Source organism: Henckelia pumila, chromosome 1 (assembly GCF_033568475.1).
Source record: "Henckelia pumila isolate YLH828 chromosome 1, ASM3356847v2, whole genome shotgun sequence".
NCBI classification, from domain to species: domain Eukaryota; kingdom Viridiplantae; phylum Streptophyta; class Magnoliopsida; order Lamiales; family Gesneriaceae; genus Henckelia; species Henckelia pumila.
The window spans coordinates 67,978,795-68,001,928 of record NC_133120.1 but is presented as its reverse complement, the minus strand read 5'-3'; the positions used below and the strand labels follow the sequence as shown (position 1 = coordinate 68,001,928).

Here is a 23,134-nt window from a genome sequence, read left to right as displayed (position 1 = left end):
GCTTCTTTTAGTTTGTAAAAATATTGTTAACTTTGTGTGATGGTTTTCACATGTTACTGTATTCTTCAGGTTGAAGGGATGGCCAAAAAATTGGATATCCTTCTTCAAGGTATTGAAGAAAAAGGTGGTTTCACTGATGCATCTATGAACTCTAAAAAAAAACTGGTTAGAGAATTGGAGGACACTATGTGGGCTCTTTCCAGCAGATGCCGGATGTGGAGGGTTAGTTTTATACTTTCATAATCAAACATTCTTTGTTATAAATAAAGATTAATCAACAATTCGTTGATTCATCCCAACGACAACCAAATATTATAATTAGAAGTATCATGTACTCTTAATTCAATCAAAACAGTTTCCAGATTCTTTATTTTTTAGAAAAAGTTGAGCTCAGCGATCTCTGATTCTAAATGCTTGAAGCAAAATTGCAAAAGTGACATTCATGCAGTTGGTGGCACTTTACAAACAATCAGTTTATTATTCTTGCATTCTGAACGTAAAAAAAAAAACCATCCTAAAAGCTGTTAGCTCCTATCCTAATACAGTTTTCTGAGATGTAGTTTTTCCATTGTGTGACGTTTAACAAAAACAATTTGCTGTGCTCTCTTATCTTGGGAAATATATCGGCTTTTGGTGTATTATATAGCGGTCAATGAACAACTTAATGATATCGGCCAAATGAATTGGTTTACTGATACTAACTTTGTTTTGTCGATACTATATACTAATATTATATTTCTTGATAATGTAGGGATTATTGGATGACAAATCAAAGGAAGTTCAACTTCTACTTGATAAAACTGCACAAGGTCTGTTCCTATCCTTTTCTGGTACCTTGATGCTTTACAAATACTTCTGAATAGTGGCTTTGTTTACACAAAATATTGTCCATGATTTCATTATTTTATGTGTTGCTAACGAGGAAAAACACAGAAGCTAGAATGTAACTAGCGAAAAGGAATGGGAAGGGGAGTGAAGTGTGAGCCCCTTTTAGGCCTAGCTAGTTGAACACTATTATTTGGGGACATAGGCATAAGGTTTCAACTAGGATAGCCGATAAATTTTAAAAAGATTAAAGCAGAGACAAAATCCATATAAATGGAAAAGATTATGAGAGATTTCTTTTGGGAAGGAGCTGACGGGGATTCACATGGTCATTGGGTGGCTTGGGAGAAGGTCTGTACACCGAAGGAAAAAAGAGATCTGGGTATTGGGAATATTTGTTTGTAAGTACGAGATGCAGTATAATGGTTGGGATGTGGGGCTGGCTAGCATCGTCACTTTTAGGAGCCCTTGGAAGTGTCTCTAAAATTTACATGGTTTTTCTCCAATCGGTTAGATCGGTGCTAAAATGGGGTAATGTTTTAAGATTTTGGGAAGACAGGTGGTAGTGGGACTCCGGTTTCAAGGATCTTCATCCTTCTCTTTCCAGTTATCTTGAATTCATTCCACGAAGGTTTTTTTTTGCAGCAGATTTGGGGTGTTCATTGGGTAGAAGAGGGAGAATTCTTTGGGCAGTCATAATTCATTGCGTTTGCTGGATTGTTTGGTTGGAAAGAAACAAAAGGATATTTGAAGACGAGGAAGTTTCAACTGGGGAAATTTGGGACAAGATAAAGATGAGAGTTGCAGCTTGGTTACACATCTTAACAGATTTCCAATCGTTTTCAATCTTAAATTTGTATAGGGATTGGAGATTGATTTTGAGTTAGCATAATACTAGAGAGAGTTGAGAGTTTTTGTGGACCACTGGTTCACCTATAATTGTAACTTCTATATTATTTTAATAATATTTGTGTTTCTTATAAAAAAAAAAGTTATCTTGAATTCATAACTCTCTGATTTCTCATTTTGCTCAGTTGGAAAATTCATTCTTAAATTCGGTTGTCTTTTGGAATTTACGTTTAAGTGGGAATTGATGGATGTGGAAGTGGCTGAGTTGAGACTTTTGCTAAAATCCTTAGAAAGGGTTAGGTTGGATGTAGGGGCATCGGATTTTAGGAATTGGGAGGAGGCATTTTCTTGGTTTAATCTTTCTATGAGTTTTCCTTCCCTGATAGTTGGATTATTCAGGGATTCTTGTTACTTGTACATGGTGAATTAGGCTGTGATATATTTGAGATCATCAGCTCCAGAGATTTGATTAACCATCCTTCATCTTATTTATTTCCTTTTCATTTTATTTATTGTGGTGCACCTTCTTGGGTGGTGGTAGTGTCAAATGTGGAAGTACTGAACTTAATTGAATGAACAGTAGAACAAATTTAGTATCCTAAATTGTTTTTCTGTTCTGGGTTAAAATTCCAGTTACTGTTGAGTGTTAACTTTTGTTTCTAAGGTCGGTATGTTCATGTAGGTGAAGAAAATGGAGAGGATGCAGTCAGAGAGCAGGATTTGTGATGTTATGGGCCCAAATACAGCTAGATGTTTTTATGTTATTGGGCCTAACCAATCAAGCCCAAGGATCACAAGTCCTAGAAGAATCTAGATACAATGCATGTTATAAGACGGTAGAGTGGGATAGATAGGATCATTCAGTTCATTTTCTTAGCGTGAATATTAACTAGCTTGTGCTAGGGACTAGCTTGGCTAGGGTACAGAGATTTTCTATGGGTTATCTTCTCCATTTCCAATTTGTTCATCTTTTATTATTATATAAAATGTGTGGTTGCAACAATTTGGTACGACCTGCCGGATCGAAGTGGAGCTTTGTGTTGCAATGGCCAGCACCCGTTCGGAGGCGAAGGTGGAATCGTTGGAGAGGTCGGTCATGGGTTTGCAGGAAGGGATGTCCAAGGTACAGGGCGATGTGGCGATGGTTTCTCAGGCAGTAGGGGAACTATTGAAGGTACGGGATGAGGTTGTTTCATTAAACCAATCTGTGGCAGAGTTGAAAGGAGTAAAGGAACTGATGGAACAACTGCTGCTGCGGGAGAAAACGAGAAACAAGGAGGGTCAGAAGGGAGGTCAGTGGGAGATTCATATCGAGGATCATGAATCGGGGCAATTTGGCGAAGTAAATGGGATTCATGTGCGAGAGAGGTCACACCAGATCCACCAGGCGTTGAAACGAATTGAACTACTATCGTTTGAAGGAGGGGATCCGTTGGTTTGGTTGGGCAAGATTGAGCAATATTTTGAGCTCCAAGGCACGCCCCCAGACCACAGGGTGAAACTCGCTTACATGTGGATGGAAGGATCGGTTGTCCACTGGTTCCGATGGACACGATCACGGTTTCCCGAGTTAGATTGGGACACGTTGGTTGATGAATTGATCAAGAGTTATGGAGGGAAGCGCGCGGCAAATCCTTACGAGCTGTTAGCCTCTTTGCACCAGGGAGATCAGACGGTGATTTCCTACGTCGAACAATTTGAGGTTCTTTTGTCACAAATTGGTAATCTTCCGGAGGAACAAGGGCTGGGTTATTTTCTAAGTGGCTTCCGTGACGAGGTGCGGTGGAAGATTGGGATCCACGATCCTCGCACGGTTGCTCGCGCCATGGATTTGGCTCGGTGGGCTGAGGAGGAATTGTGGGGCGAGATGTCTGGCGGAAGGATGAATCCCTATTGCTTGAGTTTCTGGATTACGGTTTGCAAGCGGGAAATTAAAGAGAGGATGTTGGGCTCGGATGGGAGGGAGTCGATTGGATGGATTTTGGGGGCTTAGCAATACAGCAAGAACAACGTTGTTTCTTTCCAAGGTATCTGGTTACCTTTCCAGGTAGTAGGGCTTGAGTTTTGGGTATGTCAAGAGTGGGTCGGGCCTTTACAAGGAAATTTGGGCCATGTAATCCACTGGACCCAAAGAGATTATAAAGGCCAAGCAGATGGATTCATATCGCACTTTGCTCCAAAACCTAGATATTGGGCAGGGCAAGAATATTTTACAGGACGCCGGAGTAATGGCTTTGGTCGGCGAGGGATGACCAGTGGGCCGCCGGCAGTTGACTGTGTCGGTGGCGGAATGAAATGCAGCGGCACTTCAGAATCAACTCTTGTAGTGAGGAAAACGGTTGAAGGAAAAGCAGAAGCAAATTGCACCTCCAAAGCCCTAACACAATGGCTGAAGTTGTTGGGAGATTACAATATAGGTGCTACTGGGGTGGTTGATCTATTTGCTTCTGGAAGAGGTAATACTGATGTTGGTTTTATGCTCGGTATTTTGAAGGTTATGTTTATGGCGTCTCATCTTTTGTGGGTTGGGATAGCTAAGGTTACAAACCCAATTATTATTGGGCCTATATATTTAAGAAAATTAAGGCCCAATTTTGGAAGACCCATGGGCAACTATCGTTCATGAGGAAAGGTATGAGAAAGCATGGTCATTTGCAAATTCAATTTGACTGGGTCGCTGATGTCTTTGGTGGAAGTTCAGGCTCTTACACTTTGTGTTAATCCTCTCATTTTCTGGATTTTGGTAATGTCTTAGCTGACCTTGGTTTTGAGATCATAGTTTTTGATGTTGGTTGGAAGGATGACAAATCCGTAGAAGTTCAAGTTGTGGCTAAACGATTACTTTTTGTGTGGGAAGATGGAATGGGACTGCTTGCTTTTATCATTGTGACTGGGGTGCTCATGCTTGAAGCCAAATATCCTTTGGATTTTTTGTATTCTGGAAACAAATTCTTGGATCTTGGTTTCGAGTTAATTGTCTTCGATGTTGGCTGGAGCCTTAAACAAGATCATCAAGTTTCAAGACTCAGCCTTGTCAAGGCTGATTTGAAGATTACGGTATTGTTATGGGCCCAAATATATAGCTAGACGTTTTTATGTTATTGGGCCTAACCAATTAAGCCCAAGGATCACAAGTCCTAGAAGAATCTTGATACAGTGCATGTTATAAGACGGTAGAGTGGGATAGATAGGATCATTCAGTTCATTTTCTTAGCGTGAATATTAACTAGCTTGTGCTAGGGTACAAAGATTTTCTCTGGGTTATCTTCTCCATTTCCAGTTTGTTTATCTTTTATTATTATATAAAACGCGTGGTTGCAACATGTGATAAGGCCATAAGGGCATGTCCTCATTGTGGCACTGTACCATGTCATAGATATTCTGATATTTGAAGTCATGCCTTACCATATCTTTGTGTTCTGTGTTTTGATATCTTTGTAGTAAACATAGGCAGTAAAGTCGTCAAAACACCGACTGTTGCATAGTATCTAATGCTATTATTTTTATTTTCCCTTTTCTTCGAACATGCAATATTGGTTGTTATCTTGTCTCAAAGTGTTGAGTTTTGTGGCATCGTTTCAGTTTTGGTGAGGAAAGTTTATTTGGAAGGGATCTTCAAGCAAGATGCAGATAGCAGATATTGGGAGCTTTGGAATCGACAAAACCTGAGTTCTGAACTGGAACTGAAGCGAAGACATGTTTTAGACCTAAACCAGGTGCATACCTGTTTACCATCTTCATTACTGATTGTTTTCCTTATTTTTTTATTAATGCTTACACTGTAGTGCCACGTTAAACCAAAAAAATCAGGAGTTGACAAATCAGCTGATTGAACTAGAAAAGTATTTTAATTCCTTGGAGTTCAATAAGTTTGGTGGAAATGGAGCACTGCTAAGAAAATCGAGAACTTCAGAGAGTGAGTATGGGCATTCAAGGTATTGCATATTATGTCTTTGTCTTGAGCGTTTGTTTTGCGCCATTCGCTTGCGGATTGACTAGTGAAATAACGTCCATGTCATTTTTATTTGATTAACAAGCCATGAAGTGATAGCAGACTACATTCTACGTTTAAGTAATTGAAGATAAACAAGAACGGCAGGGACAACCATATCTGTGGTAAAATGTATTCTTTTCTGAATGAATAATCACAATACAACCCTATAGTATATACGCAAAACTTATTTCTATATTTCATTCACAATCTAACCTTAATTAATAGACAAACCATAAGGAATAACTATCATTCAAATATTCTGACACTAACTACGATATTATTTTCCCCTTTTTCTACGCTCCCCCTCAAGTTGGAGCAAAGATATCTATCATGCCCAACATGCAGATGAAATCTTCGAACTTGGGTCTGAAATGACTGTTTGTTAAGATGTCGACAATCTGTTGTTCAGATGTGAGAAATGGCATACGAATTATTTTCCTCCTCCAAGCTTTTCTTTGATGAAGTGTCTATCAACTTCTATATGCTTTGTACAATCATGTTGTACTGGATTATTCATGATGTTAATTACTGACTTCTTGCCGCAAAATAGTATCATTGGCACTTCCGGGTCTAACTTCAATTTTTCAAGAACTAGCTTTAGCCATAGTAACTCACATACTCCATTCCTCATAGCCCAAAGCTCAGCTTGTGCACTACTAGTAGCTACAACAGTTTTTTTTTCCGCTTCTTCACGATACAAGATTACCCGATAGAAAAGTACAGTACCTCCACGCTTCTCCTATCAGAAATAGAGCCTGTCCAATTTGCATCTATGTGTGCCTCCACGCTTCTCTGATTATTCTTTTTGAACAATAAACCTTTTCCTGGAGAGCCTTTTAAATATCTCAAAAGTCAAAATCTTGTAGTCAACATCCATATGTTCCTCATGCGGTGAATACATGAATTGGCTAACCACACTAACAACAAAAATAATATTAGGTCTTGTATGAGAGATAAATAAGTTTGTCTACAAGATGTTATCTTTCTTTCTCGAGGGAAGTTCCTCTAGACACTTCATTTAGCTTTTGATTCGGATCAATGGGTACATCACTAGGTCAGCATCCACTCATTCCTGTCCCCTTGAGTAGGTCTATAGCATATTTTCTTTTGGGATACATAGATTCCCTTTCTTGATCTAGCAACTTCCATCCCTAGAAAATGTCACAAAGGTCCTAAATCTTTTTATCTCAAATTTCAATGCGAGGCAGCCTTTTAAACGGGTTATTTCCTCTTCTGCATTTCTCGTGAGAATGATGCCATTGAAATATAAGATTAAGATTGCCATCCTGCCTTCTCTGGTATGCTTTGCAAACATTGTGTATAGCCTTGCTTCTTTACTGATTTCGAGAATTTCTCAAACCAAGCCCGTGCTGACTATTTCAATCCATACAAAGACTTATTTTGAAAGCGTTGCTGTTTTAAATGGTCCCCGCACATCACTATGAAAAAGTGCAAAAGGTTTCAATGCTTGATGTGGATGAACAGAAAATGATGCACAGATGATGTTTGGCAAATTGATAACTATCACATTGTAAAACAAAAGGATTTTTATTACTATATAACTTTGGAAACAAATGCTTCAAATAATGAAATTTGGGCCTCCCAATCTACGGTGCCAGTGTTGCTCTTTCTTAGCAATGCCAATCGTCGTCCTAGAGTCCAGATCCTGAAATACAAAAAAATTTGAGGAAAAATAGCACAACACTTTAATCATGAGTTTATTTGCTTACAGGAAGCAAATTACAAGAAAGATTAGGGACATGCAAAACATTTTGAAGAGTCAAAGTTTTAGAGATGAGAATAGACCCTTTTGCAGCAATGACAGATAAAGAACCATCAGCTGTTTTAATTTTCTGATTTCCAGTACTCGGGATATAGGAAAGAAACAATCTGGAGGATCCCGTCATGTGATCAGTAGCAACTGAATATATTATCCAAGGACTTATAGATAGGGTGGAAACATTAAAACAGTAGATTGCAAGTCAGTACCTTTCTGTGCTATGGAACAAGATGCTGGTCTAGATTGTGAAAAAGACGTCGGTTGTAAAAGCTTATACAATTGCTCTAATTGTTCCTTACTGAAAGAGTCAGCCCCCAAAGATTTTTCAGTGCTGTTTTGTTCTTCCAGTCCAGATTGATAAGCCCTTGAACCCCCACTGCGTTTTTGTTTGAAAGACTTTGGTTTCCAGTTAGGTGGTTGGCCGTGTAAGTCCCAACATGTTTCTGCAGTATTCCAATTCTTTTTGCAGTGTTCACACACAACTTCCCACTTCCTTGGCTGAGCAGTATCCTGTTGGTTTTGAGGTGCAGTTGGAAAATTTTTGCTGAATAGGGCTGAAGTTTTTGAAACTGACGATGCCTTCTCGCTCAACATGATCTTCCATCTCCTTCTCCCCTTCTTACTTCAGCAAACACTTCACTTAATGATGGCAAACGATTTCTGCCCAGAATGCTTCCGCTAACTTCATCTAAGTCACAGTTAAGTCCTGCCAAAAACACATGCACTCGGCCACCTTCCATACGTTTGTTTGCTCTCCCATTTATCATCATAGCATAGATCCATTTCCTGCCACAGCCCTTTCATTTCATTATAGTATTCGATGACAATTTTTCCTCCATGTCTAGACTGCCAGAATCTGGTCTTCAAGTCAAATATCGGGATGAATTCTCCAAATCAGAGTAAGTCTCCCGAACGGTCTCCCAAGCCTCTTTTGGGGTGGGTAGGAATATATGCGTCCTCCAAATTGAAGGTTCCATTGAGTTAACGAACCATGCGATTACCATGTAGTTTTTCAGATTTCCAACCTGTCCACTTTGCCTTTCAACTTATGGATGGTCAATGACTAGCTTGATTGACTAAGCCCACTCCAAATAATTTTTGCCATTCAACTTATGGATGGTCAAATGAATGGAGCCTTCGAACCCAGTAAGATTCATAGGATATAGGTTTGGTGCATTAGCACCTTTCGTACCACCACTCTCGCCCGAAGACATTTTACTCTGGTCTTCTTTAGTTTCTGACATGCTCGTGTTATGAATCCAAATACAATGACTAAAAATATGGAGTCAGTGGGCCTAGAGACTTCAAGCCCTGAAAGCCCAAACGAAAATGAACATTGGAAGCCCAAGATGTTAATGTGTATGTTAGGAAATCAAAAAGAAATACACGTGAAGGGGGTGGGGTTATATAATAGAAATGAATTGTATGGGAGGGGATTCTGTTAGAGATTACATGAGAAGAGTGACTAGCACTTAGCTAGGGAGAAAACCATTGTACAAAGTGATTTATTCCGGGTTGTTTCATTCAGCAACATAATCACATCTATTCCCTTTGTGTTTTTCGTGCTTTTGCTGTGTGAATTCCTTATTATTTGGAGAACACAACATTGGTCCGACCTGCTGGATTTCGAGGAGCGCCGATTCATGATGACCGGCACACGAGCAAAAGCAAAATTTGAAGCCATGGAGAGGTCGGTGAGTGGGTTACAGGAAAATATGCTACATGTGCAAGGAAGAATGGAGAAGATCAATAGAGCGCTCGAAGGCTTTGTTGATTTGATAACGTTGATGGAACAATTGATCAAGGGGCAGGGAGGGGAGAATGTCAATACCATCTGAATGGAGGAGAAGGGAGAGAGTGCCGCGGGTATTGGTGGAGGTGGTAGTGATGGTATTTCTGCGGAGATGAAAACTGCATTGAAGAAGGTGGAATTGCCGGCGTTTGAGGGGTGAGGATCCAATGGGATGGCTGGGGAAGATTAAACAATATTTTGCGGTGCACGATACGCCATGGATTGTAGACTCAAGTTGGCCTACATAGGTATGCACGTTTCCACTGTGCACTGGTATCGTTGGATGAAAGCAAGGATTCGAATATGAATTGGGATAAGTTCGCTGAAGAAATCATCAAACGTTATGGTGGGTTTCATGCTAATCCATTTGAATTGATGGCTTCGTTGAAACAAGGGCAACAATCGATTGATGCTTATATTAAGAAATTCGAGATGTTGCCACAGGTGGGAGACGTTCAGGAGGATCAATGTCTGGGCTATTTTATGAGTGGCCTAAGGGAGGAGATACGCCGGCGGATTATCGTCCATAATCCCCGGACAGTAAATCGCGCCATGATGTTGGCGAGAGGCTTGGAGTTGGAGTTGTTTGGAGCGGTCATGGATCGTGGAAGATACAGATCTGGTTTTGGGTTGGGCCAGGATCATAAAACATTAACTGGAACGGGTTGGGCGTCACCGGCCCAATTCCATGGCAGCGCTCAAAATAAAACTTATTTACTGTTTACTGGGAATGCTAAGATGACGAGCCCAAGTGAGCCTGTTATGCGTAAATCTTTCACCCCACCACTTACAAGTGGACGGGCTACCTACGGTGGAAATAGCGGTGCTGAAGGGAGTAGCAGTGTGGCTGGGGTTCCGACGGCTAGGGCTCGTGTTGGCAGAATCGTTTCTCACCAAGAGTTTCTTCACAGGCGTGAAAAGGGCCTTTGTTTTAAATGTGGAGAACCCTACCACCCGATGCATATCTGCGCAAACAAGAGTCTGAGAGTCACTATTTTGGCCGAGGAAGACGATGAATGTGAGTGAGGAACGGGGGAGGAGTTGTCACAGCAGTTGGGGGAAGACGGGATTTGGGCTGGGACGCCGAAGGTGGAGTAAAATACGTTGGAATTGCCATTGTATTCAGTCAATGGCATTGACCAATCTCAGACGCGGAAGATGAGGGCGAGAATATCGGGGCGTGAAGTGGTAGCAATGGTGGATAGTGGCGCAAGCCATAACTTTGTTTCAAGGGGGCTGATTGGGGAGTTGGGATTGGTGGTTGATGAGAGGGTGCGCATCGCCGTGTGCCTCGAGGATGGGGGTCGCATCACTTGCCAGGGAGTGTGCAAGAATTTGTGCGTTGAGTTGGTCAGTGCAATGTAATGATTGAGGGCTATGTGTTTGATTTGGGAGGTATCGACTTGATTTTAGGGGTTGATTGGTTACGCAATGTTGATTTTACAGAATACGATAGAACATGATAGATAGGAGAGGAAAATCTTTTTATTAATTCTTATTTTCAGTCTATACAAACTTAACGATAGATACACTTTAAATAGATAAAAAACAAATCAGAATAATATCCCACAAAATCTGTGAGATATTTTATTCCTATAAAATAAAATCAAATCATATCTTTCCTAAATAAACTTCTCAACACTCCCCCTCAAGTTGGTGCGAAGATATCTATCATACCCAACTTGCTGACTTGTTCTTCAAAGACTTGTCTTGGCAGCCCCTTGGTTAGGACATCAGCTAACTGCAAGGTACTGGGAACAAACGGAGTACAAATTATGCCTTCTTCAATCTTCTCCTTTATGAAGTGCTTGTCAACCTCAACATGTTTTGTCCTTTCATGCAACACAGGATTATGGACAATACTAATAGCTGCTTTGTTATCACAATATAACTTTATGGGAAAGTTTTTGGTGATGTTTAGTTCCTCCATGACCTTTTTTAACCATAGCACCTCACATATTCCTTGAGCTATGGACCGAAACTCAGCCTCTGCACTGCTTTTAGCAACTACATTCTGTTTTTTAATTCTCCAAGTTACCAAATCACCTCATACAAATGTGCAGTACCCTGTAGTCGATCGTCGATCAGTAATCGATCCTGCCCAATCTGCGTCAGTATATACTTCCATCTCTCTCCTTTCATTTTTTTTGAAGAATATACCCTTCCGAGGGGTTCCTTTTAGATATCTTAGAATTCGGTACACGGCTTCAAGATGTTCAGCATGAGGTGAGTGCATAAATTGGCTAGCCAAACTCACCGCGAAGGCAATGTCAGGCCGTGTGTGAGCTAGATAAATCAGCTTTCCAACTAATCTTTGGTATCGCCCAGTATCAACTGGAATGCCATCTTTGATGTCTCCTAGCTTAACATTTGCTTCCAAAGGTGTATCTGATGGTTTGCAACCACTCATCCCAGTTTCCTTCAGAAGATCCAGCACATATTTCCTCTGCGAGATCATAATTCCTTTCTTTGACCTTGCTACCTCCATTCCAAGAAAATATTTCAGCTGCCCCAAATCTTTCATTTCAAACTCATTTGCTAAGCTCTTCTTCAGTCTTCTCATCTCTTCTATGTCATCTCCTGTTAATATTATATCATCAACATAAACAATCAGAATGGATATCTTGCCTGTTTTGGACTTTCTGGTAAATAGTGTATGATCTGATTGTCCTTGACAATATTCTTGGCCTTTGACAAATTTTGTGAATCTCTCAAACCATGCCCTGGGAGACTGTTTCAGCCCATAGAGTGATTTTTTTAACCTGCATGCTTTTGATCCAAACATATCAGTGAACCCAGGTGGAGGTTCCATATATACTTCCTCCTCTAAATCTCCATTTAGAAAAGCATTTTTCACATCAAGCTGATTTAGTGACCAATCTAGATTAGCTGCAACAGATAAAATGACACGAATTGTGTTAAGTTTAGCCACAGGAGAAAAAGTTTCAGTGTACTCCACTCTATAAGTTTGGGTGAATCCTTTGGCAACAAGATGAACTTTGTATCGTTCTAGGGACCCATCAGAGTTGAATTTGGTAGTGAAGACCCACTTACAACCTACAACAGACTTACCATTGAGTAGATCAGCCTTTTCCCAAGTAGCGTTTTTCTCCAGAGCTTTCATCTCCTCCTGAATTGCTTCTTTCCACTCAGGTAACTTTAAAGCCTCCTGTACATTATTAGGAACACGAATGGCTTCCATCTGAGAGATAAATGCATGATATGAAGATGACAAATGGTTATACGATACAAAATTTGAGATGGAATGTTTTGTGCAAGACCGAACACCTTTCCTTTGAGCAATAGGAAGTTCAATATCAAGATTTGTTGAGGAGTCATCATGAGTTTCATGATTGGGTCTCAGAGTTGATTCATGGTTTGGTACTGAGACAGAGTCTCCCCCTTTCTTTGCATCTCTTCTCCTTGTGTAGACAAAATCATATGTCTTACCTGTTTCTACAGTGTTAGTTGGATCAAGAGTGCTTTCAATTAACGGCTGATCAGAAGGTTCAGTATTTCCAAATTCAATTTGGAAATCTGAATTGAAATCTGAATGAGTTAAGTATTCATCTTCTTGTAGGCGCTCCCCCTGAAGATGATTGTAGTAGGACTGGCCTTCAAAAAAGGTGACATCCATAGACACAAAGAATTTTTTTAAAATAGGATCAAAACATTTATATCCTCGTTGGTTAGCAGGATAACCAACAAAGATGCACCGAATGGCCTTCTTATCAAGTTTTGAAATTTTCGGATCATGATTATGAACAAAGGTGAAACTTCCAAAAATTTTGAGAGGAATATTTGTTAACAAACGCGTATCAGGGAAACATTTTTGAAAAATTGTCATAGGAGTTTGAAAGTTCAAAATTTTGGTAGGTAACCTATTGATCAAGTAAGTAGCTGTTATGATTGCTTCTCCCCAGAGGTACTTGGGAACTTTAGTATGAAAACTAATGGCCCGAGCAACTTCAAGGAGATGTTTATTTTTCCTTTCAGCCACCCCATTCTGTTGAGGAGTATGAGGACAAGAGCTTTGATGTATAATCCCATGATTAATGAAAAAATTCCCTAGAATCTGATTGAAATATTCCTTGCCATTATCACTGCGAAAAATTCTGATCCTGGTTTGAAATTGTGTCTGAACCATTTTGTAAAAATTTTGGAAAGTATTTCCTGCTTCAGACTTATCTTTTAAAAGAAATACCCAAGTCATTCGAGAATGATCATCAATAAAGGTGATAAACCATTTTTTTTCAGACAAAGTTCTGATTTTGCACGGACACCAAACATCACTATGAATCATGGTAAAAGGAGCAGATTTTTTATATGGTTGGGGGGGGGGGGGGTTAAAATGGGATCTATGATGTTTAGCTAATTCACACGATTCACAATGCAAAGTAGAGACATTTTTATTAATAAATAACTTGGGAAACAATTGTTTTAAATAAGCAAAGTTTGGATGACCTAGTCGGCTATGCCATAACATTATTTCACTAACACTCGAAGTAGAGTTGGAGGTGAGACATGTATTCTGATTTTGCCTTCGAAGGAGAGAGTGAGCATCGAGCAAGTAGAGACCATTGTCTTGCCTAGCATTGCCAATCATCTTCCCCGAGACTAAATCCTGAAATTCACAATGAGAGGGCAAAAAAATGATACGACAATCAAGATCTTGGGTTAGTTTGCTTATAGACATGAGATTGTAGGAAAGGAGAGGAACATGTAAAACATTGTGAAGTGCTAGAAAAGGAGAAACAAAAATTGTTCCTTTTCCAGCAACAGAGGCAAAGGAACCATCGGCAATTTTAACTTTGTTGTTCCCTGCACAAGGTACGTAGGAGGAAAAATATTGCGAGGATCCCGTCATATGATCTGTTGCACCTGAATCCAAAATCCAGGAGCTGTTAGATATAGAACGGACGACATTGGCGGACGAAAAAGTACCTGTCTGGGCTACAGAACAGGAAGAATTAGTCTTGCCCAATCGATTGTCAAATAATTTGTACAGGTGCTCAAGCTGATCCTTTGTGAAAGGAAGAGTTTCCAAGGGCGATGATTGCTGTCCAGAGTCATCCGCACTTGTTTAAAGGGCACAACTACCAGTATTATGCCTGTAATGGTTGACTGGTTTTTTCTTGAGATGTGCTGGTTTCCCATGAATTTTCCAGCATGTTTCAATGGTATGCCAGGGTTTTTTACACTTTTCACACCATGGCTTTGATTTTTCATCACGTCTATCTGCGCAATTCTCCTTGCTAACTCGTCTGTCTGCCCAATTCTCCTTGCTAACAAGGGCTGATCCTTCAGTTTCCAGTGGTATTTCAGCAGGCTTTAGCATCACATGGCGACGAGCTTCTTCACGCCGAATATCTGAGAAAACTTCTCGAATGCTGGGCAGAGGTTTGCGTCCAAGTATGCGACCTCGAACCTCGTCAAGGTCTTTGTTTAAGCCAGCAAGAAACACAAACACCCTACTGTGCTCAATTTTTTTCTTGTAGCGCACGCTGTCTTTGTTGCATTCCCATTCCTGCCCGTCGAGGAGGTCCAGCTCTTGCCAGATAACCATCAACTCATTGTAGTAGGTTGTGACATCCCTACTGCCTTGTTTGATTTGCCACATGCGAGTGGTCAGCTCATATAATTGAGAATAATTCTCCAAGTTAGAGTACGTCTCTCGTACGGTCTCCCAAATATCACGGGCAGTGGGCAGAAACATAAAAGGTTTGCCAATTAGGGGATCCATGGAATTAATGAGCCATGCCATGACCAGTGAGTTTTCAGATCTCCACTGAGTGAACTTTGCATCAGATTTTTGTGGAGCTTTCATTTCACCGGTCAAATATCCTAGCTTTCCTTTGCCATCGATGACGAGACGCACAGATTGCGCCCACTCAAGTAGTTCTTGCCATTTAATTTATGGATCGTGATCTGTAGGGATGTATCGGAGAGAGACAGGCCTGCAGTTTGAGATCCGCCGCTGGAGCTGCCGGATTCACGACCACCAGTAGCGCCGACCATTGCTGCCTTAAAGTTCATGACCGTCTATGGCTTTGATACCATGTTGATTTTACAGAATACGATAGAACATGATAGATAGGAGAGGAAAAATCTTTTTATTAATTCTTATTTTCAGTCTATACAAACTTAACGATAGATACACTTTAAATAGATAAAAAACAAATCAGAATAATATCCCACAAAATCTGTGAGATATTTTATTCCTATAAAATAAAATAAAATCATATCTTTCCTAAATAAACTTCTCAACACGCACTTTGGGAGATGTCATGTTGAATTGGGAAAAAATGCATATGAAGTTTAGTTGAGAAGGACGTACGGTGGTACTGCAAGGAGACCCGTTACTCAACCGATCGGTGGTGTCTCTCAGGTCCATTGTCAAGTTGACCGATTTCGAATTTTGTGGGGCGGTGGTACTGAAATGGCAGGGAGATAAGGAAGGAAAGCTCTCAACAGATACGCCAACTCCTAACAAGGCTCTTAATCGAATTCTTGAGGCATATGCAGGGGTATTTAGTGAACCCTAGGAGTTACCCCTAATCGCAGCCAAGATCATGCGATTGTCATCAGGGAAGGTTGTGGACCAGTGTCGGTTCGACCTTATCGATACGCTCACCGGCAGAAAGATGAGATTGAGCGCATGGTAGGGGACATGCTGAAGTCATGGGTGATACATCCAAGTAATAATCCATACTCGAGCCCCGTTATATTAGTCAAGAAGAAGGATGATAGCTGGCGATTTTGTGTCGATTACAGAGCTTTGAACGAAATTACAGTTGCAGATAAATACCCAATTCCCGTGATAGAGGAGCTGTTTGATGAGTTACATGGGGCAAGGCATTTTTCCAAATTGGACCTCAAATCGAGGTATCATCAAATCAGGGTCCAGGCCAAAGATGTGCCAAAAACAACGTTTAGAACGCATGAGGGTCACTACGAGTTCTTGGTTATGCCCTTCGGGCTAAAAAATGTGCCTGCCACATTTCAAGCGACTATGAACGAGGTATTCCGACCCTATCTGCGGAAATTTGTTCTGGTATTTTTTGATGATATTTTAATATATAGCAGAGATTGGGATGAACATTTAGTGCATGTGGAAGTGGTGTTGGGAGTTTTGAAGGCAAATGCACTAGTTCTGAATAAAAAAAAGTGTCACTTCGGGGCACATCATCTCGGGCCATGGGGTTCAAGTGGATCCGGAGAAAATTGCGAGTGTGAGTAACTGACCGAGGCCTCAGAGTATAAAAGCTTTGCGAGGGTTCCTTGGACTGAGAGGGTATTACCGAAAATTTATTCGGGATTATGGGAAGACAACACCGACCACTCACTGATTTATTAAAGAAGAATAATTTTGTTTGGAATGACCAAGCAGAGATGGCGTTTGAGGGATTGAAGCTAGTTCTTAGCACGGCTCCGGTTCTGCTAATGCCCGATTTTTGTCAAGAATTTGTGGTGGAATGCGATGCTTCGGGTCGGGGAGTCAGGGCTGTACTGATTCAGGAAGGCAGGCCTCTTGCTTATTATAGCAAAGCATTGGCAGATAAAGGCTTTAACTAAGTCAGCTTTTGAGAGGGAACTAATGGCATTGGTACTGGCTGTTCAACACTGTCGTCACTATCTGTTGGGACGCAAATTTGTGGTGATCACTGATCATAAGCCGTTACGGAGTCTATTACAGCAGAGGATCATGACTCCCAAACCAGCAATATTGGTTAGCCAAACTACTCGGGTATGAGTTTGAGAATAAACACAAGGCTGGGGCTGAGAATGGGGTGGCGGATGCACTGTCTCGACGGGAAGAAGTTGGAGAATTAGCTGCACTAACAAAAGTCGAATGGGTGGAAATAGAAGAAGTAAAGAAAGCAGTTCGGTAGGATCAAGATTTGAGGGACATTATTGACAAAGTAAAATTGGACGAAATGGGCAGCAGGCATTATTCCATGGTCAATGACTGTCTGCTGCATCGAGGCAGATTAGTGGTTCCTTAGGGGTCATTGTGGGTCCCCAAACTGTTGAAAGAATTCCATGCCACTCCAGTAGGGGGTCATTCTGGGGCACTCAGGACTTATAAACGTGTGGCAAACAATTTTTTTTGGAAGGGAATGAAGAGGGATGTGCGTAAGTTTGTAGCAGAATGTGAGGTTTGCCAGAAAAATAAGCATGAAGCTACCTCCCCTGCTGGGTTGTTGCAACCTCTAGGTATTCCATAAGTGATTTGGGAAGATTTGGCCATGGATTTTATCACCGAACTTCTCAAATCGAAGGGGTGCAATGTAATCTTGGTGGTGGTTGACAGATTGTCCAAATACGGACATTTTCTTTTGCTAAAACAACCCTAACATGCTTATTTTGGGGAGGCGAGATTGCCGCAAGAACTGGAATCTGACATGCTTATGACGTTTGAACCAGATTACGTGGTAGCAGAGTGAATTAAGGTGACCAATGGGGAGTCCACCAAACAACTACTGGTGAAGTGGAAAGGGAGATCGGAAGAGGACGCTACATGGGAAAGCCTAAATGATTTTGCCACACAGTTCCCAGATTTTCGCCTTGAGGACAAGGCGATTTTTGAGGAGGCCAGAAATGTTATGAATCCAAATACAATGACAAAAAATATGGAGTTAGTGGGCCCAGGGACTTCAAGCCCAGAAAGCCCAAACGAAAATGAACATTGGAAGCCCAAGATTGTTAATGTGTATGTTAGGAAATCAAAAAGAAATACACGTGAAGGGGGTGGGGTTATATAATAGAAATGAATTGTATGGGAGGGGATTCAGTTAGAGATTTCATGAGAAGAGTGACTAGCACTTAGCTAAGGAGAAAACCATTGTACTGAGTGATTTACTCTGGGTTGTTTTCATTCAGCAATATAATCACATCTATTCCCTTTGTGTTCTTCGTGCTTTTGCTGTGTGAATTCCTTATTATTTGGAGAACACAACAGCTCGCCTCTTTTTCCTGTCAAATATGCAGCGGGTATACAGAGACCAAGGCTTTGATACGATGAAGATAACAAGAACAATAGGGACGTGTGGTAAAATATATTCTTTTTTGAATGAGTAGTCACAATACAACCTTACAGTATATATTCATAACTTATTTCTATATTACATACACAATCTAACTTTAATTAATGGACAACCATGAGGAATAAATATCAATCAATATTCTGACACTAATTACAATGTTTCTTTCCTTTTTCTACAGTAATCGTTACCTTGATGACTTTGCGAAGGGCATAAATCACTTTTAAGCTCATGAGGAGAGTTTTATGTGTGCAGACCCTTCTGCTATCAAAATCAAGTAGTGATTACAAATATCATTTCGGGACAACAGTTAATGTTTTATTAATTTATGTTAATGATAGTAATTACTCACTTGGTAAGGTGTTTTAGTATGAAGACCTCACCTAAAAGGGCCGTGGTCGTAATTTCCTTTCTATCCTAATTAAATTCTTTCTTTCGTTAAAATTTTTGCGGAACTTATAAGCAGCTCCTAAATTTTGCAACCTCACACTTTGTTAGTTAGTGACACATGTTATTCACATGACTGAAGGCTTCATTCCAAAACATATCGATGTAAGCGTTTCCTTGCAGGCAAATTCAGTCCTTGAAAAGTTTGCGCCACACAATGAATGCACAATTAGCAGCTGCTGAGCATCTTTCTGGATGCCTATTGGAACAGATGGCTGTTCTGAGTATTGAATCCAGTGGAAAAGAAAATGATGTTAAGAAAAAGCTCTTTGAGTCTGTTGGCCTCTCCTATAATAGTGACTCCTGCAGATCTCCAGATGGGAACAGGACCTTTTATACTCAGCCCCACCGAGAACAGTTCACCGTTTCAGGTTCGATTGGTTCTATAACACCATCTGTAAGAAGAAACCAAGCCAGTCCTGGTCCCCAGAGTTATGAACCAGAAACTGCACGGCGGCACCGATATTCACTGGATTGGGTATTGTTTCTTTGCTTTCTTCTCTCTTGGTTTTTTAATCTTAATGAGTTGGCCGTCACACATGAGCACCAATACTAGAGATATATTTTATTATTGTCGCCCATCTGTTTAAATTTTTTTTGTTTCTAACACGTCATGTTCGTTCAATTTCCAGTGCACCTGTTGTGAATAATGAATTTTTTTCTGACAAATATTTTTAATAAAACAAATGTAACAAGGAATCTGTCTTTGAATATTTCATCACTTCTATTCTCCCCATCAAAAGTCTTGGGTACAAACCTGTGTTAGTCTTGGTGAGGGAAAGTGTGTGGTTTAGTAGTGTTTAGTGGCCATTCCTTGCATTTTTTATAGAATAACTTATCTTTTATGATGAAATTGATGTGTTATAGTTGGTTTATGGATCTAATATCTTCACTGTTCAAGTACATGTATTAATCAAATGGTTGAATAAGTAGGATGTGCATTTTTCACCCTTACAAATAAAACTTGAGCACTATACTATGCTTGCACATGAGTTTGATGTATTGGTGTGCTCATAAACCCTTTCAACAGCTTCTCTTGATCTCGTCTTGGATTAACAGATTTTTGCACTTGAGTAATGCATCAGTTAAGTTGCAACATGTTTCAACATTTCCCACTGCCCAAAAGTAAAAAAACGAATACTGGATGAGGAGAGAATTCTATTACTATATTTCTACAATTGCCTGCTTAAAATTAGACGTTTAACAAATTTGCATCTTCGCATGTGAAGCACTTGTTTTTCTTTCTTTCTTTCTTTCTTTCTTTCTTTCTTTCTAAATATCACTATTTTTTGAGAATTAGCTAGACCATGCAATAGGTTTCACATATATATGCAGAGTTGGGCTAGCTTTGAGCCTCCGAAAACAACAGTAAAACGGGTTCTCTTAAAAGGCGATCACGAGAAGGGGAGTGCAAATCAGTCAAGATTAAATACTGATAAGCAGTATCTCACTCCTCAAGCACAGAAGAAAGTAGAAGTTGGTTCAAAACTCTTGAGCACCTCGGCAGCCTCTTCAAACCTTTCCGGAAGCAAAGGTATTTGAGTAATTAAGCTGTAAAATAATGTGCAAAACATTTTTTTTGATGAAACACTAGAAAATGATTGGTGTTTTTTTTAGGTTATCAAGGTACTGCTGACATACAAACAAAGCAGTTCAATGCGAGACAATCAACCTCTTTGTTACAAAAGGAATCCAAAAAGAATTCTGCATTGTTACTCGAGTCAACAGTGACCAGCAACAGTGACAAAGGAAATTCCCGACCAACTGATGAAAACCTAAGGAGTGATGTTCTCACCAGGAAAAATGAACTTTTTTCTGCACGTGAGCCAATTCTTTTCCAGCAGTCAAATAAAAGTTTCCATCTAGGACCATCCATGCCCACATCGTTACCCGAGCCATCACCAACATCACCATCTGGTTCAATTTGGAGTTTGGAGCGTTCTAAAATTGGGTCAAAGTCAACAACCGAGCATCTGAAATTTACACCGAGTCCTGCATCTGCTTTTAGTTCAGTTCCAAACGTGTCTGAAAGAACTTTAGTTGCTAAAACATCTGCTGAGCCAAGCCAGCCTTGTCTTGATGTAACAGCTACTACCTCACCGCAATCAATATTTGGCTCTTCATCACCTTCAAGAAATATATTATCACCACTTCCATCTTCTCAGTCAAAAACAAGTACGCCGCCGTCAAGTGCAAATTTTACTTCTACCTCGTCTTTGTCGTCATCTGGGAGCAATCATTCATCGATATCCCTTTCTTCACCATTTCTCAAATCAGAGTCTGAAAAATCCTTTTTTAATTCTCCTGTTTCTACGTATGGCTCAAAAACCGGGGGGATTTTGCAAGCACAGACTTCCATTGGCAATACGATATCAGCAACAGAAAAGGATGATACGATACAGACTTCACCCACACAACCTGTTTTAGGCACATCTATATCAGGTTTGAAGCTAGTACCTTCGGCATCATCAACACTATCACAGAGTGAAATGGATTTTGGTGGCTCATCAAATAATGCGTCCATCGTCACATCAATTATTAAGTCGGAAAAGCCTCACAGTGTTGAAACTCTCTCACCAGTTGCAATATCAAGTACTGGGACAGTGGGCAGTGTGAAAAATGTGGTCACTGATATTTCGGAGGAGGAAATGGAGGAAGCCCCTGAGACAGATCAGACTACTCAAGCTGCATTAGGAAGCCTTGGCGGCCTTGGAATCGGTTCAATCCCTAATGCAGGCACAGGAAAACCAAATCCATTTGGTGCAGTATCCCAAGTCACCTCTCCATTTACAATGTCTGCTCCCACTGGCGGGCTCTTTCGCCCTGCAACATTTAGCTTCCAATCACCTCAACCTTCAGAACCAGTGCATCCAGCAGCCTTGACCTTTTCTAGTGGGTTTAGTTCTGGAAATCCCGGTCAAATTTCTTCAGTAACTGGTTTTGGGCAGCCGGCACAAATTGGAGCAGGTCAACAAGCACTAGGTTCAGTACTCGGTACTTTCGGACAGTCTAGGCAACTCGGATCTGGTCTAACAGGAAACAGTAGTTTTGGTGGTGGTTTCATGGGCAATGCTGCTGCTTCAGCTTCTGCGCATGGTGGATTTGCTTCCGCTTCTGCGCATGGTGGATTTGCTTCAGCTTCCACATCTGGTGGATTTGCAGGTCTTGCAGCAGGTGGTGGTGGAGGATTTGCTTCTGCAGCAATGAATGCAGGACCATTTGCTGCTGCAGCCAGTGCCGGAGGTAGATTTCCCTTTCCTGCTACTACAGGCACTTCCTTTGCAAAATGTCTCACGAATGCTCACCTAAACACTATATTTGAAATTCGAAGTTAGATTTTATTTCACAGTTTGGAAAATATTTAAAATCCCAGAAAAATTCCAATTTGATGAAAATTGTGATTATTATTGCAATTTGCTATCAACATCTGGAATGTCGATTGTTCATCTCAAATATTTTCTTGGTTGTTTCATCTGAATGTTATCTGAAAAACGTTGAAGGTGGTGGATTTGGAGCTTTTAGCAGTCAGCATGGTGGTGGCCTGCCATCTGGTTTCGGAGGCAGTCCAGGCACTGGGAGACCTCCCTCTGAATTATTTACACAGATGAGGAAATAGTCCCCTATTATATTGTGCATTTTGGGTTCATCCAGACATTAATTTCTTTTGTCTTCACTGTCATCTTATTTACGAAACTGATCGCCCGATGTTTAGATAGTGTGATCAATGGGATCGAGAGAGACCGGGATAGGACTTATACGAACAGTTAACAGTTATTATGTATTCTTCTTGCTTTGTATACCTTCAACAGTGCTTTTCAGAATTAAATATTGGCATCCGATCTTTCGCGTTGCACTAGTGTTTTGAAATTCAAGCTTAATGATTTTTTTTAATTAATTGGATTTATTTTAAAATAAGAATAATATCATCTTTTATTATATTGACGAGGGAATACAATGCAATTTAATGTTGAGCCAAATTGCAATATAACGAAAAACATATCAACTTACCAAAGGTAGTTACTGTAATGGCAAAATATACATGCACATGCAGATACATTAGTATATTTGTGCACTCTGAATGTTTGTATAGTTCATTTTTTGAAACAAATTAATGAATGTACAAAAATATCTTTTATCACTTATAATTATCATTTTTCAATTTTATTTTTTAATTTAAAAATATAAAAAATATTTATTATTTTTAAATTTAGTATGAACTATTTATGCATACAAATTTTCGCGTGTGTGGTCACTAGTAATTAATAATAAATAACTACATCGCATTCCTATTGATTTGGACAACACAAATGATACTCTTGTGTGACATCCCACTCCGAAGGGCTATTACACTGAAATCTGGTTACTATATTGCAAAGGAATGTGAAGAATCTAGTAGCAATGGG

General features: G+C 40.2%; 1 protein-coding gene across 1 annotated transcript in view; it reads left to right on the top strand.

Annotated features, from left to right (window-relative positions):
- The window catches only part of LOC140882181 (nuclear pore complex protein NUP214), a 31,533-nt gene extending 8,963 nt beyond the window's left edge, over positions 1-22,570 (top strand). Inside the window, exons 10-17 of the mRNA XM_073288005.1 lie at positions 70-222; positions 752-809; positions 5,257-5,390; positions 5,485-5,609; positions 18,855-19,209; positions 20,067-20,265; positions 20,349-21,974; positions 22,232-22,570. Coding sequence (XP_073144106.1) covers positions 70-222; positions 752-809; positions 5,257-5,390; positions 5,485-5,609; positions 18,855-19,209; positions 20,067-20,265; positions 20,349-21,974; positions 22,232-22,347 — 2,766 coding nt within the window. The 3' untranslated portion in view covers positions 22,348-22,570. The remainder of the gene's footprint in view (positions 1-69; positions 223-751; positions 810-5,256; positions 5,391-5,484; positions 5,610-18,854; positions 19,210-20,066; positions 20,266-20,348; positions 21,975-22,231) is intronic.
- The last annotated feature ends 564 nt before the right edge of the window (positions 22,571-23,134 follow it).